Consider the following 22,640-nt stretch of genomic DNA (forward strand, 5'->3'; position numbering starts at 1 on the left):
TTGCTGCTGCTGGATCTTAGTGCTGCTTTTGACACAGTGCACCACAATATCCTACTAGAACGGTTGGAAAAATGGATTGGTCTCTCAGGAACCGTCCTCTCGTGGTTCAGATCCTACCTCTCAGATAGGACGCACTGTGTTAAATATGGTGAAATGACATCTGAGCCCTATAATGTTACCTGCGGTGTTCCGCAGGGTTCAGTGCTTGGCCCCCTTCTTTTCAACATTTACATGCTTCCATTAGGTGACATTATTCGCAAGTACAATATCAGCTTCCACTGCTACGCAGACGACACTCAACTCTATCTTCCGTTGGAGGAATCTTCCACACTAAACTGTGGAAATTTGGAGGCCTGCCTCACTGAGATAAAAGAGTGGATGTCACTCAATTTCTTGCGTCTTAACTCTGAAAAGACTGAAATGTTAGTCATTGGTCCATCTAAATGCCGTGACTTATTCTCAAAAACTGCTGTGAACATTGACAAATGTCACATCACACAGAGTGACTCAGTTAAAAATTTAGGTGTCATATTTGACCCCGATCTAACCTTTGAGATGCATGTAAAGAAAATTACTAGAACCGCTTTCTTCCATCTTCGTAACATTGCCAAAATCCGTTCAATACTGTCTCAGTCTGATGCGGAAACTATAATTCATGCATTTGTTACCTCCCGTCTCGATTACTGTAATGCACTACTCTCCGGTCTCCCGAAGTCCAGAATCAAGTCTCTTCAGCTAGTACAAAATGCCGCAGCGAGGCTTTTAAATAGGACAAAAAAGTACGATCACATAACACCGATTTTGGCTAACTTGCACTGGCTCCCAGTTAGCCAAAGATGTGACTTCAAAGTTCTCTTAGTATTGTACAAAATCATACATGGACTTGCTCCCTCTTATCTTTCAGATCTGATCTGCCCCTATGTCCCGGTCCGAAGCCTACGATCTGAGAGTGCCGGTCTTCTGGTGATCCCGAGAGCAAAGAAGTGTTCTGCTGGTTCGAGAGCGTTCTCCATTCGGGCACCGGTGCTGTGGAATGCTCTTCCCCCTGAGATCCGATCTGCAACCTCAGTGGAAATGTTTAAATCTAAACTTAAAACTCACTTCTACTCCATTGCTTATGAATAATAACCTACTCTTCTTGTCGACTGAAAAATAGTCTGTGTAACATAGTATACTAATCTGTGAAGCCCTTAGAGACTTATTGTGATTAAGGGCTATACAAATAAAAATGACTTGACTTGACTTGACTTGTAAAACTACATCTGCTCCCATGATGCTCGAGCGGTGACGTCACATCTCCTAGGTTCTGCTGCCTAGCAACAAACATTAGCGAGTTAGCAACGCGACCTAGCCACTCTGGTGCGCTACGTAGCTAGCTCCCAGCAGCCACGGCTCGCGGGTGGGTGGAGATGAACAAGATTTTTTTTTCCTTCTCGCCAAATTCAACTCTTTTTAATCCAACATCGACGTTGACTTGGTGTGTTGACTCTTAGGAAGCTTCGCTTTTCCTTTTTTGTCATTCATAACGGGTCTTTATAGTTTTTATTTATTTTATTTTTTTCTTCTGGAGCTTCCAAGCGATCAAGTCATTTTGGCGTACTTCCTTCTCAAGACGCTTCATCTCATGTTGTTTAGTAGACGAAGGTCATACAAGGTATGTATTATTATTAGTATTTCGGGGTGTTTTCCTTTTCTTGATTTTGCCAGCAATACTGCGTAAAAGCTGATGACCACTTATGGACTTGAGGAGGTGAAGCTACAGGCATGTGAGTGTATTCACAAGCAAGACTGCAGACAAATTTTCATTTTTTTTAGGTTGTTTTTGTTTTATGTTGATGTCCTCTTGTCAGATTTAGCATGAATGCATTTTATTTATAGGCCTGTGTGAGAAAATGTGTCAGAGGTGTGGCGGTGAAGCTGAGATGCCATCTTCTGCATGTTCAAGATCGTTTTCTTAGGATATCATCATTTTGTTGCCGCACACGTCACTGACTCACTTTCATCGACTGCGAAAATTGTAGATTCAACACTTTATTTTGGATAATCATATTCAAGAAATAAGAGCAACACGTGTGTACAGCTAACCCTCGTTTATCAAATGTGTTACGTTTTAAAAATAACTGCGATAGGCGAAATCAGTGACGTAGTAACCTGTATTTTCCTGACAATTAAATGATTTATTATACATTGAAACCAAAGAACAAACCATTGTTGAAAAGATTAAAGCATTTGTTTAACCAGGGGTCTCCAACATTTTTCAAGCCAAGAGCTACTTTTTATGACAAACTAGTGCAAATAACACCAAGTTTCAAATGTATTTCTAAAATAACTTATCATGTTATTTCTATATTTTTAACTTCGAATTACTATGTTAATTTTTAAAGGTGGTGTTAAATGGAATCAGTCAACCTACTGTAGGAACATTATTATCATATTTTTGTCGTATTTTTAAAGTTGATTCTTGTAGTTTTTCTGTTGTGTTTTTGTAGAATTACTGTCCCAGTAGTTCTTGAGCAGTATTCTTTTTATTATAGCATTACAGTATTGTTTTTTTGTGGTAGTTTGGCAGAAGGATTTCCATCATAATATTTATTAGGTTAGCCTTATAGTAAATCCAGAGCTTTGTGTCCCTTCTCAAGGTTTCTTCATTTACCTCATGTTGAGGTTTTTGAGTTTTTCCTAGCCCTCATGTAGGTTTTAGATCAGGGGATGTTGTAATAACAGTCCGTGGTTTGCAATAATCTGTGGTCTGTGCAGCCCTTTGAGACTCTTTGTGATTAAGGGCGTCACATATAAACATAACTTGACTTGACTTAACCACAGAAAAAATAATTTTACTAGAAAATGACAATGATCCATCACTGGTGATCTATTTTCAGAGATCCCCGGGCACCTCAGCTGTCCGCAGGGGGCCCCCTTGTGCCTTTGGGGTGCCACATTGAGAAACCCCGGGTTTAAACAATAAAAGTACTGTATGGCGTTTTTTTCCCTCATCTAAATAATTTAGATAAATACTGTACTCAAAAATACTAATATTAATCATCAGGTAGATCAGAAGTAGAGCGGCTTTTTTAGCCAATCAGAATATAGAACACAACGCTTGCCAATCATTTAGATCACAGGTGTCAAACAGGCGGCCCGCGGGCCAGATCAGGTCCGTTAAGGGATTGAATCCGGCCCGCGAGGCAATACTCAGAGAAGCGCAAGAGAAAAACAAACAGCAGGTTAAAATATGTCAACTTGATGTTGCCAAAGCCAGGTGCCTCTCACAAAGACACTGTACTTGTATTTTTTTTCTCTCTCTCTCTCTCTCTCTCTCTCTCTCTCTCTCTCTCTCTCTCTCTCTCTCTCCCACCCCTTTTCTCCCAGTCTCTGTCTCTTTTACTCTCCGTGTCTCTCTTTTTCTCTTCCTTTGTTGCTTTTTGTCTCTTTCTGTCTCTGTGTCTTTTTAACTTATTTTGCTCTAACTTCCCTTTTTCATTTTCTCTCTTTTCTCTTTCTCTCTTCCTACCCTTCATGCTTTCTTTTCTCTTTTCTCTCCTTCTGTCTTTCTATTTCTCTTTGGATTGCTTTCTTCCTCTCCCTTCTTCTCCCCCTCTCTCACGACTTTTTATCTTTTGTTTCTCACACTCTCTCCCTCTCTTTTTCTTTGTCCCGCCCTCTCTCCTTTTCCTCTTTCTCTTATTTCTTTATCTCTTTTTCTCTCTCTTTTATCTAGTAGGGCGGCCCCCGACAGAATGTTTCTTCTATCGTGTGGCCCCCGAGTTAAAATGAGTTTGACACCCCTGATTTAGATGCTGCGAAAATTAAACCGCGTTACACAGTAGCATATGTTCCCTGTACTGTACAATAGCAGTGATTTTGGAAAAAAATATTAAAATGATTAATGTAGGGCAGCACGGCGCAGTTGTTAGGCCGTGTGCGGCACAGATCTGAGGTCATGAGATCGAACCTCCTGTGTGGAGTTTGCATGTTCTCCCCGTGCTTGCGTGGGTTTCCTCCGGGCACTCCGGTTTCCTCCCACATTCCAAAAACATGCATGTCAGGTTAATTGGCCGGTCCAAATTGTCCCTAGGTGTGAATGAGCGAGTAAATTGTTTGTCAACCAGTTCAGGATGCGAAGATAGCTGGGATGGCCTCCAGTTCCCCCGCGGCCCTACTGAGGATAAGCGGTGCAGATAATGAATGGATGTATGATTCATGTACTACAAAAGCGGTGACTAATTGCTGTTGGAAATCTAGTATTATGAGGACTTGGATCATAAAGAATGTCTATTTAATATGCCGTCCAATCAATAAAAAATAACCTGGTGATCAATTTATAGTTGATAATTGAGTTGTTGATACGGCACTTATTTATGAAAACACATGACAAAGGACTATTAGCCTTGTAGTGCGGATTATAGGGTAAATAGATAATAACCCTGGGTTATGTTTGTTTCTCATAATTCCAAATGTTTTTTCTGATTGGGAGTGGAATCTTGACATGGCACCCTGCCTAGGCTGTGAGTGTCCACCGGGAACAGATTTCCATCAATATGTTGTTTAGAGTTACACCCGGCAGCTGCCAGCTTGTCACAGACCAAGTTTTCACATAAACATCAGACAGTTTCTACAAATGAGCCCTCTGTAAAATCTTGTTACAAAAACAATTCCATTCGACTTCCTCTGAACTCTGCGTTCCTTGTACAGCAGACCCCTGGGATACGACATAGAACCGTTCCGAGGTGGGGATTCTGGAATTGCCGGGGATCAAAGGTTGTGGTGATTGGCTCATGTGTACCAAACCACCCAAATAATGAATGAATGAATGAATGAAAACTTTATTTGAACATTAAAATAAAACAGAACAAAAACAATAACTCAACAACAAAATAATGTTACATAATATGTTAGAAAAGGGGTTGTAAGAAGCAAATTGCTTATATTCCCTACCCCTTCATCTTCCCTCTTAAATACACCAATGATATAACAACAATAGAAATAATATTAATAATAACAGTCATGATATAACAATAGCAACAATAACACAAAGTTAACCATAGTTCTCGACGCACTATTCCCAATCTCTTGTATCATCCATTTTCTTCATCTCTGTATTCCGCCAGTAATGTTTTTTTGTATTTAAATTTGAACAAGTGAATCGTTGGACATTGTTTGATCTTGTCTTGTAAATTGTTCCAGAGTTTGACTCCACACACAGACACACACATACTTTTCCTGGTGGTTCTCACCTTTGGGATTGTGAATTTACTACATCCCTTAAGTTATAATTTCCCTCTTTCCGAATAAATAATTTATGGATGTTTTCTGGCACGATGTTTTTGTTGACCTTAAATAGCAGTTGTGCAGTGAAATATTCTACAAAATCATCCAATTTTAATAATTTGGACCGCAGGAATAAAATATTAGTATGATCTTGATATCCTACCCTGTGTATGGTTCTAATTGCACGTTCTAAAGGATAAAAAGGGGCTGTAGTGAACTTTTGTAATTATTGCCCCAGACTTCTGCGCAATATGTTAAGTATGGCAGAACTAGAGAACAATATAATAAATACAATGCATTATAGTTTTAAATAAATGTGGCTTTATTAATAAATAAATAAATAATTATTATTTATTAATAAATAATTAAATTATTAAATAAAAACATTGAAATAACAAAAGGGTATATACTGAGTTTGTAGAGGTGCTTGAAATCCTTGAATTTTAGGTGACACGCTTGTAAATGCTTGAGATTGCTGCCATGTTTAATAGGTCAGGTGTTGGGCTAAGGGTAGGAGCTGGGGTTTTGGCTTGGTTTCAAACGTATATGATGTTTCCAAAATGGGATTGGGGCTGGATTAGAAACTAAGGTTAAGGCGATTTATTAGGGTATCAAACTGAATTTTAGGGTTCTTAAATAAGGTTGGGGTTAAGGTTACAGCTAGAGTTAGATGGAGTTTTGGTTAGGAACAAGTGTTTCAGCACCATATAAGGCTTCTAAACTGAATGTAGAGTTCCAAATTGGGTTTAGAGCTAGGTTTACGGTTTAAAACAGGGTCGGGACTAGGATTACAGATGGGGTTTGGTGTAGAGCTAGGGTTACGGTTCAAAAAAAGCTTAGGGCAAGTGTTACAGCTAGGTGTAGGGCTAGGCACTAGGGTTCTAACTGCAAGTTAGATTTTTAAACCAATTTTATGGTTCCGAAATAAGTAATAATAATTGGGGGTTCGAGTCCCGGTTTGAATGGTTAGCAGTAGCAGGACAAGCCTTCTGATCTGAATCAGATACAGCACCTTCGTCATCCGGTCGCCGTTGTTTTTCGGTGTAAAGCTTCATCCCGCTCTTCAGAGATGAGACGGATCTTGCCATTGGCGTGTGTGTGTGTGCGGTGTGAGTGCGTGTGTGTCACTGGGGAGAAACTTTTGTTCTGAAATTTAGAGTAGGTCTGTTTTGTGTAGCTGCATGTACTGTATAGAATCAAATAATATACATGAATATACGTTTAAAGGAAAATGAAGTTTTAATTACCTTTTAGTGTAAGGTGACTTGAGCCGGTACAGTGGAGTTAATGGGTTGATTCAGAGGGAGGTTGAGATAGTGGATTCAAATTAAGAGGATTTTCTGATGCCCTTTGAAGACATTGTTGGATTAATCACCTTCTTATTCTTAATAATTGTAGTGTTCATTGATTGTTTACGGCCATATTTTTTAGCGATGGTAACAATGCATTTTCCTTCTTTGTATCTTTTTATAATTACAAGCTTCGTTTCCATGGTTATCATTTACTGCTTCTCCCTTAAGCATCAATGCAAGTCTCTGGACCCATAAAATACAGTATTGTATCACACTCGCAAAGACTTTATGAAATACAAGATTCTGAACTGAATGACGAGAGCAAAAGGCATTGTGGGAGTTAGTTCCGCCTGTAGCATATTAACATTTCAATGATACCGTAAAAATAAACCAAAAGCAGGCCAGCATCTTCTATGACTTCGACCAAGAGCAGACAGACATCATAATAATAATAATAATAATTTCCTTTGTATTGTCATTCTTTGTAACAATGTACACAGAACGAAATGTCGGTACACCTGACCCGTTGTAGCGAGCCGATGCAGCCGCAGCCAACAGAGGGCGCCGCCATTTTACCAATTAGGTATGACTCGGCCGAGGCGCGAACCAGCGACTTCCCAGTCTCAAAGCGGGCACACTACCATCTAGGCTACTGAGCTGGTCATAGAGACGTATTAAGAATATACCTTGCACAAAACCCACAAAGTTTGATTTTTTGTAAGTGGGCACAAAATAATTGTTGTTGATGTCGGAATAGAGGAAAAAATACTGTAACAAAGAGCTGAAAAATCATGTTAATCGACATCGTAAAATGAAAATGTCTACTGTAATTTTTTTAATGGAGGTAAATTAATCTTCATTTGTCCGGAAGATAAATCTAAGGTTTACATTTTGTGCAATACAGGATACAGCACCAACTTGGATATCTTTAAACTGTCTTTAATGGCATCAAAATAGAAGTGAAACATTGAGAGAGAGTTGACATGGCACTTCAAGGTAAAGATGTATTTAAGAGAAAAATATGATAAAAGACTAAGGATATTTACAAAGTACAGTGGAACCTCGGTTCTTCATTTAATCCATAAAACCGATTTGTTCGATCACCGAAATCATTTTTCCCATTAAAAATAATGTATATTGTTTTAATCCCTTCCAACACCCTGAATGTTTACCTTGAATGTTTAACGTAAACATGAAGCTAACCCAGGCTAATCGTACGTTCGCGTTATCGTAATCTTCCGTACGAAGGATTAAGCTAACATGAACGTGTAAAAATAAAAAAAGGATAAAGAAAAGAATTATGAATAGGATTTCTTACCATTGTGGTGGTCAGCAGAAGGTGCAGGTGGATGGTGGTGCTATTATTTCTTTCTTAAATGCAATAGTTGTACGCACTACCTTTCTTTTTTCACCTGTAGAAACTTTGCCGCTTGCACTGACTTTCTTCAAAGGCATAATTAGGGGCTAAAACACTTCGTACACCTATATTAAAAGCGAAAGCGAAGCACGTCCGCACGCGATAACAGTTGGTCACGAAAAGAGCGATCTACACCCGTACGTCGCTCAGCATCGCACCCTAGCGTACGCACTCACGCATTACCGGCGTTCGAACTCCGATTTTTTTGACCGAACAGCGAAGCAAGAATTTCTCGAAATTTTTAGTCGGACTCCGATTTGTTCGATCTGAGAGGCGTTCGAAAACCGAGGTTCCACTGTATTGCTTAAAGACTGGCCGACGGTATAACAACAGTGCAATGAAAGAATAGTGCATCGTAACAGTACTGCAATGACACTTAGTAGCAAAAAAATCCCAATAAGGTCGCATGAATTATATTTCTTTGGTTTTGCGCACTTGTTTAGGGTGGTAATAGCCCTGTTTAAGAAGCTGCCTGGCGCGAAGTCCTGTTCTTTCCCTTCGTGTAATCAAATGTATATTCGATTCTCCTAGGGGTTTTCTGTGCATGTGTCACTTCGGTGAGCGAGTCCTCCATTGACGTCAAAGTGACAGGAGCAGCTGGGCCGGTGCAAAAATGCTGGAGGAGGACATGGAAGTGGCCATCAAGGTGGTCGTGGTTGGCAACGGAGCTGTGGGAAAGTCCAGTATGATCCAGCGCTACTGCAAAGGCGTTTATACCAAGGACTACAAAAAGACCATCGGGGTGGACTTCCTGGAAAGGCAGATCATGTATGAGGTTGACTTACCTAGGTTGAGTGTTGTGATGACTCACGATGACTTATTTGATTATCTGTTTGGTTGGTTTTAGCGTGAACGACGAAGATGTCCGTCTTATGTTGTGGGACACTGCTGGACAGGAGGAGTTTGATGCCATCACGAAGGCGTATTACCGCGGTAAGAATTGCACTATCCACTTCCAGTGTTTACGCATAAATAAACAGCTGTTTTGAAGCTAAAATAGCCAAATTTGGGTCAGTCTACTTGACCAAGCTTTTTTGTTATTTTGTACTAACAACACGAATATTGTAGTTTTTTTTTGATCAAGACAACCTCAAAAACCTCGTAAATACAAGAGATTTGAGTTGCTTTGACAAACATACAAACAAAACAAATATGGGCCATTTAATTTGAACCCCTCAAATTGGGTCGTTCGTTTGGATAAATTTGGTCATTTTCATTGAAAAAATATTCATTTGTTTAAGAATCAAAATCTGTGGTTACCGATTCGGCCAGCAGCTGGCGCTCACAGTCTCCCACACAAATCAATTCGAAATAGCCTCCTTTTGTGTTTAGCATTTATTAAGAAGGAAGCAATACTTTAACTTTAATTTATTGTTTTTTGAGTTCATTGATATTGATAATGGAAAATCAGTCCAGAAGGCAAATAGTAGATACACACAAATAAATAACGTTCCTGGTTTGACTCGAACAAACTATGTTTTATTTACATGACAAGAAAAATTGGAGCAAACAAAAGACTAAAGCACATTGTTGACACAAGAACTCGCGATGTTGGCAAGGTAGAGGGGGGAAGAAATTTGTTTGCAGTAACGAAAATATTGATCAATAAACCTGGTTTTAAGATAATTAATACATTTAAATGATCAGGAATTATTATCATAGGGTGTCAGGAATGGAAGATGATTTGCCCCTGCACCAAACTGCTGTATTATCTCAACGGGGGACTGTGGTAGTGTTATCCCCACATGGCCTCATAGACTGAAGAAACCAAGTCCTTCTTCCTTTGGAGGCTGATCTTGGACAGCCAGAACCACAGGCTCTCACAGCTTCGAGATTTTGGTGCATCGGACTCAGAGCCAGGAGACCCAGGCCCGTGTGGACGGCAGCTGGTGTGGATAGTGAGAGGAAGTAAAGGAGGAGGAGTGTAACCGCCTTTTAAGTTCCTTTTGACGCCCTTCAAAACAAAGATTTTTCTTTTAGTTATTTAATTGACAATAGTGTTATCTCATTTTAGACTAAACAGTGAAATAATTTCTGGCATGAAATCACACAGATAAAGTCAAGTCATTTTTATTTGTGTAGCCCTTAATCACAAAGAGTCTCAAAGGGCTTTACAGGTTATTACACAGTCTATTTTTTCAGACTATTATTACACCATCCCCTGATCTGGAACCAACATGAGGGCAAGGAAAAAGTCAAAAACCTCAACATGAGGAAAATGAAGAGACCTTGAGAAGGGACCGCACATGTGGCATCCCCCTTTCAGGATTACCAGACAGCAAAGGATGTTGCAATCACAAATAATACAGAGATATTGTCCACGAAAAGTATAGGTTATTCATATGCTATAGAGTAGAAGTGTGTTTTAAGCTTAGATTTAAACATTTCGACTGAGGTTGCAGATTGGATCTCAGGGGGAAGAGCATTCCACAGCACCGGTGCCGGGATGGAGAACGCTCTCGAACCAGCGGAATACTTCTTGGCTCTTGGGATCACCAGAAGATCATTAAGCTTTTGATTACAAATGAACAGTCGGGGGTTCCAAATTTCCTGGATAGTCCAGTCACTAACCGTAGGGGCAGTTCTGTGGGTGGAGTCGGCTGGGGGCATCATTCCTACACTCCCTAACTGTAGATGCCATAAATGCCCCGCTCGATCTCTTCTTCCTGTTCAGTCGAATGGCGCCGTTTCAATTGTTTTTGAGAGAGACCACATCTTGTTTTATTGTGATTTTGTTGGTTTTATTTCCTTTTTCTGACAATTATAATGGGTCCCAAGAAACTTATTGATAAGGGGAAGGAAAATTGGGAAAATCAAAGCGCTGCTAGAAGGTACAGCAAATAGTTTAAAATGTTGTATTTTGTTATATTTTAACCACTGTATTAATCGTTATTATCTAATAACTTAATAATTATTGTTGTTTAGGTGCAATTTTTATTAATATTTTGAATTTCTTAGTATGTGGCTATTTTAAAGCAGTTATAGGGGGCGCTCGTATGTGTTGGTAGACTGCTAGTATGTATGATACCGGTAATTGAAGTAGTTTTGGTTTTGTTTGAAAAAAAAAAGGTGAATATATTATTCTATCTCCGCTTTAATGTGCGCTTTTTATTTGAAAAATCAGAGAAGTGGAATTAGTTTTCGGGAATGGTAGTTGCAGTTTGGTGGAATCGTGGGTGGAAGTCAGACCTGTTGCGAATTGCTTTATGTCATAATAATATAATAATAAAAGTGTAATATGGCCGCTTATTCTGAGTGCCAATCTCATCGTCGCCTTCTTTTAGTTTCAGGTCCTGATTAGATTGTGCATGTTTAATGCAAAATCCAGTGGGTGTGAAATTCAATCTCCGGCGACACTTGTCGGACAATATGAAGGTGTTGATATTGAATTATGTATGAAAAACCGGCGGTGTGTTTAACTTTACAGGCGCCCAAGCGTGCGTGCTGGTCTTCTCCACCACGGACAGAGATTCTTTCCTGGCCATTGAAAATTGGAAGGAGAAAATTGAAGCGGAGGTGGGGGATATTCCCATTGTGCTCGTACAGAACAAAATCGACCTCTTGGAAGAAACCGTCATTAAAAAGTAATTTTTTAGTGGGGGTGGTAACACATGCTTATAAATGATCTTCAACCGAGTTGAGTGTGTTTTTATGTGTATTGCAGCGAGGAAGCGGAAGGCTTGGCCAAGAGACTTAAATTGAGATTTTACCGAGCTTCGGTTAAAGAAGACTTGAATGTCACAGACGGTAAGTTATGTGTAGTGTTTTATTTGTTGGGTCGTTTAACTCATTTCATGCCAGACGTTTCTCTCAAATTGGAAGAGCCAGACAATTTCTGCCATTTTGACTGTTTTTCGAAGGCTAACAGAAAATGTAGTTCTGTGGCTTTATAGGCATAGCACATATAAAAACAACAGTCACATTTCATTAGAAAAAAAATACTTTTCTAGTTTTGAACATTGTTTAGTAAACAACAGTTGAACATTTCAAGTTTCTTGAAAATATTCGTATATAAGAAAACTTCTAAGAAAACTGCTTTTTGTGAAATATTGAATTTTATGCAGAGCTTTCACCTCGCTGCTTCTTTTTTGCATATGTAATACCGCCAATATATCTAAACGATGCTTTCCATAACCGCAAGGATACTTTGCCTGCAAAATAACATTCTATTGCAAGAACTTGACTTTTGCATGACCGATGCATGAACCTTGCAAGACATTTTCAACGCCCAATTTGACGTGATCACAGAATTTCGGTCACCATGGCGATTGTAGACGTGCACGAAACGTCATCCCTCTCTCCCCTGACAAATACCATGGGACTTCTTCATATATTTTAAGAAGAAAAAAAGCTTTGAAGGGTTAAGTGTCGACTTATATCTTTGTTTTTCTCACCACACTGCTTCAATGTGCCTACTTGCCACATGGGGTACCTACACACTCTCATTGGCTGGATACAGAAAGGACAAATGGAAGTCGGGGCTTCTTTGATGTGTGGACAAAGATCTGATCAAAGCCATTCCTGCCATCTGATGGCTATTTTTCATACTGAAATCTTTACAAGATACTAACTGGCGCGCTGTGCCAAAGCCTTTATGATATTTTTTTATGATTGAACATAAAAAAATATTTTAACCTCTTGGTACTCAGACCACTAAGCTTTTGAAAACGGTATTATACGCTCTGGCACTGAATGAGTTAAAAACACATTTGAATCATTTATTTTTTTGAAACGGGACTTTGCAGTAATCAACATGATATCATTACAATTTAAAACATCCAAAATGCAGAAAAAAAACGTGTTTTTTCAGCCCTAGTTTGTATTATATCGTTGTGTTAAAATACGTATTGAATTATTTCTGAATTTTGCCAAGTGGTATCATTCTGGCTTCCATAGTGTGCCATCTTTGAATTCACACACTTCAGCTCTATCCTAAGCTACAACGACCACTTATGGTGAATAGTTACTCACCGTCACTTTAAGGCAGGGGTGTCAAACTAATTTTAGCTCGGGGGCCACATGGTAGAAAAAAATATTCCCACGGGGGCCGTTCTAGTGTATTATTGGTGTAAAAAGTGTGCCATTGCTGGAGGGTTGAAGGTCTTTTCAGAGACCATAGATCATCAACTGTGCATTTTGTGCAGTGCAAAAAGATAAAAAAGCGAACAACAGTTGAATTCATTTGCACTACAATGTATTTTACACATGTAGACTGGAAAGGGACCAAAGTAGCCTGCAAACACTCATTTTAATGATTGATTTAACAAATTGAATCTTTCTGCTTTCTATTTTTTATTTTTTTATGAAAAGGTTTACCTGAATATAGGAACTTTGCTGTTGGATTTCATATATTTTATAGAAACGAGCTCAAGCTTCCTTAAACTACTGCAAAGACACCAGGTTCTCATTTTTAAAAAATTTCGTATTGCTTTAAACAGCAAATCCGTGACTTTTATTTTATGTAGAATAACACTGTGATGGTTTTCACCAAGGTTCTCTGGTTGATTAAGGATAGTTAGCAAATACAGCAAAAGTCGGTGCTTTACAAGTGGGGCCTGGCTTTCGGAACATCTGGTGGGCTAATTCTAAATGGCAAGTCATGTTTGACACGATCCAGCCTATTTTTCTCCTGTGCTTCACTAAGATAGATAGATAGATAGATAGATACTTTATTCATCCCCGTAGGGAAATTCACATTTCCAGCAGTGTCCTTGTGTTAAAACATGAAATAAGAGATATAGAATGCAAAAATAACCAATATAACGTGTGGAATAAAGAGCATTTAAATAGTGTTCTGAAAAATGGACACTGTAATAAAAATAGGGTCATATGCAAATGTGGGTTGGGGTAGCATCGGCTCACGGGCTTTAAGGTATCTATAAGTACTAAATTTTTGGAATAATATATTAATTTGAGTATTGGTGCGAGAGAAAAAATACAGAAACACAAAATATTTTGAGCGTCTGCTGTAGGCTGCTAAAATACTTGGTAGGGCAAGCTCTTCTCCATATAGAGTATATTTGTATTATACTGCCCCAATGTGGCTAAGATGTGCTTAGTACAACATAGTTATTTTTAACGTGTTTTTGTTGTATTTAGGATGTATAATACGGTTTGTTTTTTTTAAAAACAAAACCATAGACTACTATTATTCTTTTTAAAATATAAATCTTTTCAAAGAAGTACTCTAATTCAGTGGGGGAATTTTTTGTATCGTTTCGTTTTTTCAAGTTTCAGAATTATTGTAATAAACAATGATAACTCTGTTGATGATATTTACCTTCAACTATATCTTAAAGCATGCACCCTAAAAACAGCAGACAGAAGAACCCTACGTAGAGAGAAGTCAAGTCATGGAGTCTCAAAGGGCTGCACAGACCACAGGCTATTATTACACCATCACCTGATCTAAAACCTACATGAGGGCAAGGAAAAACTCAAAAACCTCTAAGGAAATGAAGAAACCTTGAGAAATAGCATCATAATGTTCAGAATTTATGTTTTTTTTCTCATTTGTAAATAGAACTTAATTGTTTGAAAACAAAAATCTTTTAATAAGGTCAATATTGTAAATTATACATTTACTTTTCTCTGCATCATTTTCAAATCGATCATTTACAAGAAGACTACAGCAATAAAAAAAGGTTTTGATTACATAACTGTCTCTAAAACCAGGACAACCAAGCTCAAAATACAGTTTCTTCCCCAGGGCTATCACCACCCTAAACAGGCACGTAAAACTGTGGAAAATATATATCTTGCGCCTTACTGTATAGCGGAATTTCTGTTGCGGATAAATGTTACTGCACTTCTTTCCATCGCACTGTCACAATACACTGTTTTTCTCATGATTTCAGTCTTTAAATATTTAGCTGAGAAATATCTTCAACAACTCAAACAACAAACGGCACAGGAGACAGAGGCGGTGCACTCAACAAGCAATAAAATAGGTAATCAACATTTAAGTCAGCATATTTATACAGTGTGTATATGTTTTTAATTCAATTTTGTGTCTCCACACAGGAGTTTTCAATACCACGAGCAGTAATCCGAGTAACCAGAACTCCAGCAACGGCAGAGAAGTCATCTCACTGCGACCTAACAAACAAAGGACCAAGAAGAGTAAAAACCCCTTCGGTAGCTGCAGCCTCCTTTAGTTAAGCAGTTTTTTATTTTTATTCCTTCCTGCTCACCGTCACCAGGTAGCGTCAACATAGAAACCAAAGCGCAAAGACTGGAAATCACTTTTTCCGCCCTGATTAGTGGACGAATTTCAACCACTGTACATGTATAGTTGTTTATTTTCGCCCTATTATTTGAGACCCGTCATTTAAGAAATGGAAATAACTCGTATTTGAATACATTTTGTCCTCAAGATCTTTTGGTAATAAGTATTTTTTAAAACGATCATAATAGTAGGCCCCTGGGATAAGACATGAATCCGTTCGGAGGTGGGGGTTGTAACGTGAAATTGCTGTATAGCGAGGGGGTAGAAAACTTAGGGTAATGTATAGTTAAAGCGTCCCAAACCCCGGCATCCCAGGTAAAAACTAAAATAACACACATACGCATGCATTTTTACGTATATTATATAAAATAATACATATGAAATAATATGACATAAACTCATTTTTCTCTCTCTCTTTTGCGATGAAAAAAACAAGGCGGAAGGACAGGAAAAAGGAGGGGGAGGGGGGGACAAAAATGAAAAAAGGGGAAAAACAAAATAGTACCTGTATGTCCTAAGAAATATTGAAAATAAATATACTACGGTTCAAAAGTTTGGGGTCACCCAGACAATTTTGTGTTTTCCATGAAATGTTACACGTTTTTTTTTCGTTTTTGTTTTTTATTGATAAAATAAGTTTCAAAATAGAGAGAGACATTAAGGTCAGAAAAATGATTTATATTTGAAAAAAAATATTTTATCCTTCAAACTTTCATCAACGAATGGAATTCTCAAAGTCACCCCAAACTTTTGAATGGTGGTGTCTATGTGAAGGAACATTTTTTTTAATTTTATATACCTTTGGTGTGACGTGACTCCAGCTGGTATGATGGAGTTAGTAGGTGGATGCAGAAGAGGGAGGAGACGACAGATTCAATTTAAAAAGTTTCCTCTTGCGAGGATTCCGATGCCCTTTGAAGATGCTCTTGCTTTAATAGCCTCCTTGTTTTGTATTGATTACAGCCACAACACTTGGCAAGGGTCGTCCTTTTTAGTTCGTCTTGATAATCACAAACCTTTTTTCCATGGTCATCATGTTTTTATTTCTCCTCTAGCAACACTGCAAGCCTTGGGACTCATAGCTACAAAATAAAAACAAAATTAGTATCGTATCGCCAATGCGCAGTCTTTACGAAACAAACGCGATTCTGAACTGAATGAAGAGAAAAGCATTGTGGGAGGTAATGCAGCCAATAGAATATCTGTGTTTTTATGATGCTGTGACGCAAACCAATAGCAGACCAGCATTTTAGATGACGCAACGGATAGCAGATAGGCATCTTAGAGACGTATAAGGCATTTAACTTGCACAAACGTTGATTAAAAGAATTTGTTTGTCATATAGTAGAGAAAATGCCGTAAAGCGAGGCCAGGAAAACATCTTTTTCCATACCGCAAAATGAAAACGTTGTAAAGCAGGGCCGCTGTATCCCGGGGGTCGACTCTAGTTGGCAATTCGATTTATCCGTAATAAATCCAGCAGCCAGTCAGATGTATTTTTATAGAAATCAGAAAAGTGTTGGGCGGTATTTTGAAGTGTGAAATACTTCTAGGTGCCAATTATTTGTTGTCTTAACACAGAAGAGGTTTGAATGTAACCTTCCAATTGTTTATCGTACTAACCAAAAATGTTTATTGTGTGTCCTCTTATAATTTTTTTTTCAGCAAAAATTTGCTCTGTTTTTTATTTACAGTGCCTTGCGAAAGTATTGGCCTCCCAAGAACTTTTTCACGTATCGCCATATTTCAGGCTTCGAATTTATTGATTAAAAAATATTTGCTAAGAACCAACAACATGTGAGACACTATATTGTGAAAACAAACAAAATTTATTGATTTTTTTTTTTAAATAGGCGTTGCAAAATGATTGCCCCCTTTGATTTAATACTTTGTAAAACTTCCTTTTGCTGCGATCACAGCCACAAGTCTTTTTGGGTATGTCTATGGGTTTTGCACATCTTGCAACAGAAATATTTGCCCATTCTTCCTTTCATAACAGCTCTTCAACTTTGATGGTGATAGTTTGGGCACAGCATTTTTCAGATCGTTCCAGAAATGCTCTGTAGGATTGAGGTCTGGACTTTGGCTTGACCATTCTAACGACTTTATATTGTTCGTTTTAAACCATTCCATTGTAGATTTCGCTTTATGTTAAGGGTCGTCCTGTTGGAAGGTGAACCTGTGCCACATTCTCTGGTCTCTTGCAGACTCCAACAGATTTTTCTGTGAGAATCGCACTGTATTTGGCTCTTACCATCTTCCCAGTCCCTGCTGAAGAAAAACAATCCCAGAGCATGATGCTCCAACCACCATGTTCGACAGTGTAGATGGTGTTTTCATGGTGATGTGCAGGTTACTCTTATGCCAAACGTAACACTTTGAATTCATCCCAAAAAGTTACATTTTTGTCTCATCTGACCAAAGCACCTTGTTCCATGTATTTGTTTCTTCTATGTGGCTTCTTGCAAAAACCAAATGGGCCTTTTTATGCTATTCTTTCAGAAACTGCTTTATTCTTGCCACCCTTCTATTAGAGTACAACTTATAGTTGTATTATGCACAGATTGTTCCACCTCAGTTGTGTGTTTAGGAGATCCATTGTGATCATTTGTCCTCTTGGTTGCTTCTCTGATTAGTTTTCTCCTTGTTTGGGCTGAAGGTTTACTGCTCACAGTGTAAATCTTGTAAAATCTTGCCATTACTGCTTTAAACTTTTCCCCAACTTTATCCTGGACCTGCCTGGAGTGTTGGGTATTTGGTCCCCATAATCCTGTTCTCCTGAGACCATTACAAAGCAGGTACATTTAAACGGAGACTTAATGACTCATGTTGGATTATTCAGAAGTCATCAGAGAACTTCTGGGGTTAGTTTTTTAGCTTTAAGGGTGAAGCCTGAAATGTGTCAATGTATCAAATACTTTTTACGGACATGGGGGGCAAACATTTCGCCAGGCACTGTAATTGGAGGGAAACACATTCAGCTATAAGACGCTGTTTTTGTTTTTTATTATTACAGTTTACGTCGTGATTGTTTTTGTGTGTGTGTGTGAGATTTTGAATAACCATTATCACTGTTGTCTTAATTTGCCTGGCAGACATCAAGCACAACATTAAGATTTTCATGTTTATTTTTGGGGTGCTTCTTGCTATCTTGCTGCTTTTAATTCAAACATGAACAGTTAAAAATGAGGGGGATCCGAATTGAAAGGACGTCTTTAGCATGCTTGAGGTGCGGATTTTTAACCTAATCCATTTAATATTGTTTGATTTTTTTGTTGTTATAACAAGCACTAAGTGTTAAAAGAAAGATCTTGTTAAATGGGGATGCACGATAACTGTTTCGCGATGCGATTTTCGATTTTAAAAGAAGTGCATTTTCTGTGCTAGTTTCGTTTTTTTGTGTGTGCTTAGCCCTCCTGTGGTCCTCGGGTCAAAATGACCCGCCACTGTGTTGGTAAAATAAAAAAAATCCCCTTGAATGTACTTGTACTTTATTTAAACAGCCCTTTACAACAGTGCTTACAGAGAAACAATAAGTTAAAACCAGACAAAAAAAAAATACAACAGTATCAAATAAGATAGAATAAAATAAAAGTGTCCTCGAACTATCCATCCAAAATCTGCACTGCTTATCCACAGTAGGGTCACAGGGATGATGGAGCCCATCCCAGTCATCTTCGGGCAGTGGGCAGGGGACACCCTGAACCGGTTGCCAGCCAAAATAATATTAATTCTTCAGTGCTCTAAATAAATGATAACATGCACAATTAAAAAGTATTTCTAATTCTATTTCAACCAATTTAAACACAGATCTTCTGAAAAACACACAAAAAAAAAAAGAATTAAAATAAGTAAAATTAATATCATTAAAATGAGTCCAGCAACACGGCGGCGCAGTGGTTAGCGCGTGTGCGGCACAGTTATGAGATCGAACCTGCTGTGTGGAGTTTGCATGTTCTCCCCATGCTTGTGTGGGTTTCCTCCGGGCACTCCAGTTTTCCTCCCACATTCCAAAAAATGCATGTCTGGTTAATTGGCCGGTCCAAATTGTCCCTAGGTGTGAATGAGCGAGTGAGTTGTCTGTCCCTGTGTGCCCAGCGACTGGCTGGCAACCAGTTCAGGGTACCCCCTGCCCATTGCCCGAAGATGGCTGGGATGGAGTCTAGCACCCCCGCGACCCTACTGAGGATAAGCAGTGCAGATAATGGATGGATGGAAAATGAGTCCAAATTTGGCTCATTTTTCTGTTTTTTTTCTGTCTTCTGTATTGAACTCCACTGTTACCCGACACCTATAGAGAGCTTTCCATGTTTGTAAACACGTCTGACGGCTAAGCTGCGCGTGCATTGTTGAGGCAGAATTCATGTCAGTTTATAGCAGCCCATTGACACAAAGCGACCGTCTATCATAGAGTGGAACAGTTCAAAATAGCAGAAAGTATGTGCTAGCCCCAAGTTAGCGACTTTATTTTAGTGATCAGAGTTAACATGAAAATAATTTTGATTGTCGCTGGATTTCTTCCCTTGAAGGTACTGGAAAAATTGGTCTTGAAAGTGCTTAAATTTGGCCATTAAAAGCTGTACGAACCCTGTTTATTATAATGAGGAATATTACTTATAATATAACGGTTCAAGTGACTAAATATTAGGGTTTTTTTTCTTCTATTAGGTCGATAACTGACGTCAAATGTTACTGGTATCGGTACGATAAGTATCGGTACGATAATAATCGTGCATCCCTATTGTTAAATATCGTAACATGACATCATTTTCCAACTTCCTTTTGAATAATGGTATACATTACATTGGCGAGGAACACTGCATGCGTTTTGTTTTTGAAACCGATTTTGACGTACTTATACATTGAGTGAATTCTAAACGATGTAATTGTATTGCATGCAAAAAAACCTCATCGGTGAATATTTCATTTTTTTGCAGAGCCATATTGCCTTAATCGTGTTTACACCATCGTCCGTTGCCTTGTCAACTGCGAAAATGAACCCCCACATTTTTACTTTGCCTTTAAGAATTTTAACCAAACGCACTTTATCGGTAAAATAGTTATCGTTAGCGTAGGGATGGACGATATGACGGTGTTAGATCGTGACAGGTTCAAACAAGATTGTGATTTCGAAAGATCGTCTTCGAGGCTTATTCCATTCATTTCCTACCTTCCCTGTTCTTGCTTTAGCGCATCTTTTTGCTAACAAAACCGCTAGCAGTGTTAGCAAATAGCATCGCTTTGGCGAGCAGCTTTGCATCACTTTAGCAGTTAGTGCTAAAAAATTTGCAGTTAAAACCACTGTCCAAAAACCTAAAATACTAATGCTAGCATTGTAATGCTACTGCCTTTGCATTAACAGCTTAGTTTAAGCTAGCATCACTTTTGCTGTTAATTCTACATAATTTAGTCGCTAATGCCAGTGGTACAGACCTGGAATACTAATGCTAGCGTTGTGGACACAGCTACTAGTCGCTAATGTTAATTTATCTTGCAGTCACGCTCTAAAGTTAAGCTTTGCTTTAGCCAATTGCATCATTTTTGCAGGTATTGTTAATGATTAATTAGCTAATGCCCTCGTCACAAACATTGGATAATAATGGTAGCCGCTAACACTGATGATTTTGCATTAACACCCAAAAATTAAGCTTCGCCTTAGCCACTAACATAACTTTAGCTAGTAATGCTTAGTCATTTAGTAACTAATGCCAGTGTCTCAGACCTTTAATACGAATGCTAGCATAATGGACACGGCTGCTAGCCGCTAACGCTAATGTCTTTTGATCCGTGTTTAAGGCTAAACCATGCAACCTTGCCTAGAAAGTAGGTACATTCTCTTAAATATGTTTTTTTTTTTTTTAGATAAAATGAAAGATAAAAGGAAAAATAGTCAGAAATTGGTCGCCAAAAACGTAATAAATGGTGATACAATCAAGATATTTAGAACTTACTAGCTATTGCTAGTGTCACAGACCTTAGATACTGATAATTGTAGACACAGCAGGTAATCGCTAATGTATTTTGCATTAAAACCCTAAAGTGAAGCCTCACTTTATCCATTAGCATTCCTTTTAGCCGTTCGACTAAATGATTAAGTAGCTTATGCCAGTGTCACAAACATTGGCTACTAATGCTAGCTGCTGATGAATTTGCATTAACACTTAATGTTAACCTTCGCCTTAGCCACTAACATAACTTTAGCTGGTAATGCTAGGTCATTTAATATCTAATGCCAGTGTCCCAGACCTTTAATACAAATGCTAGCATAATGGACACGGCTGCTAGCCGCTAACGCTAATGTCTTTTGATCCGTGTTTAAGGCTAAACCATGCAACCTTGCCTAGAAAGTAGGTACATTTTCTTAAATATCTGTTTTTTTGTAAATAAAATGAAAGGTGAAAGGAAAAACAGTCAGAAATTGGTCGCCAAAAACGTAATAAATGGTGATACAATCAAGATATTTAGAACTTACTAGCTAATGCTAGTGTCACAGACCTTAGATACTGATAATTGTAGACACGGCAGGTAATCGCTAATGTATTTTGCACTAACACCCTAAAGTGAAGCCTCACTTTACCCATTAGCATTCCTTTTAGCCGTTAGACTAAATCATTAAGTAGCTAATGCCAGTTTCCCAAACATTGGATACTAATGCTAGCCGCTAACACTGATGAATTTTCATTAACACCTAATGTTAACCTTCGCCTTAGCCACTAATATAACTTTAGCTGGCAACGCTAAGTAATTCAGTAACTAATGCCCGTGTCTCAAACCTTTAATACGAATGCTAGCATAGTGGACACGGCTGCTAGCCGCTAACGCTAATCTCTTTGCATTCGTGTTTAAGGCTAAACCATGCAACCTTGCCTAGAAAGTGGATACATTCTCTAAAGTATCAGATTTCTTTTCAAAATTAAATGAAATGTGAAAGGAAAAATAGTCAGCTAATTGGTTGCCAAAAACGTAAACAATGGGGGTACAATCAAATTATAATTTTTTTTCCTCCAAAAATGCTGATCTATTTTTGCCATATCGCCCATTCCTACTTTAGAGTGAGCAACTATTGAGGACTAAAATGAATCATACGTATTTGCTTTCACTCAGGTGTTGTATAACTTTTTGTATCATCGACTACATTCTCACATTTAGACGGGATGTAAACTCTAAAAATTGTTTTTAAATATCAATAAAACTTTTGATGGAAGGAGAGTGAAGCAACATAGAACACGTTTCATTATCTATCTCAAGGTGCGGCCATTTTAGTGCTATAAAATCGGGGTTACTAAGGGAACGACCAATCACAGCTCAGCTCTCAAATCTCACCTGAACTAATTCAAAATCCGTTTCCTTAGTAACCGTAATTAAATACATGAAGAGCGATATCAAAATGGCCACCCCTGAGATAGATTATACTCTTGCAAAAGTCTTGCCCCCC

General features: G+C 38.4%; 1 protein-coding gene across 1 annotated transcript; it reads left to right on the top strand.

Annotated features, from left to right (window-relative positions):
- Nucleotides 1-1,374: 1,374 nt before the first annotated feature.
- Nucleotides 1,375-18,798, top strand: rab23 (RAB23, member RAS oncogene family). Its single transcript, XM_088351907.1, has 8 exons — nt 1,375-1,477; nt 1,571-1,654; nt 8,509-8,745; nt 8,825-8,910; nt 11,405-11,561; nt 11,642-11,724; nt 14,835-14,927; nt 15,001-18,798. The coding sequence occupies exons 3-8, from the start codon at nt 8,591-8,593 to the stop codon at nt 15,132-15,134; spliced, it is 708 nt and encodes a 235-aa protein (XP_088208033.1). The 5' UTR covers nt 1,375-1,477; nt 1,571-1,654; nt 8,509-8,590; the 3' UTR covers nt 15,135-18,798.
- Nucleotides 18,799-22,640: the final 3,842 nt, after the last annotated feature.

Source organism: Urocampus carinirostris, chromosome 13 (assembly GCF_059441175.1).
Source record: "Urocampus carinirostris isolate Australia breed hairy pipefish chromosome 13, RoL_Ucar_1.0, whole genome shotgun sequence".
NCBI lineage: Eukaryota > Metazoa > Chordata > Actinopteri > Syngnathiformes > Syngnathidae > Urocampus > Urocampus carinirostris.

What these genes read in the sequence shown, in the direction of transcription:
- rab23 (XM_088351907.1), top strand. Translation starts at nt 8,591, where the DNA reads ATGCTGGAGGAGGACATGGAAGTGGCCATCAAGGTGGTCGTGGTTGGC. An exon ending in CACGAAGGCGTATTACCGCG is followed by an intron (nt 8,911 to 11,404) that starts GTAAGAATTGCA and finishes TTAACTTTACAG; the next exon opens with GCGCCCAAGCGTGCGTGCTG. An exon ending in AGACTTGAATGTCACAGACG is followed by an intron (nt 11,725 to 14,834) that starts GTAAGTTATGTG and finishes TCATGATTTCAG; the next exon opens with TCTTTAAATATTTAGCTGAG.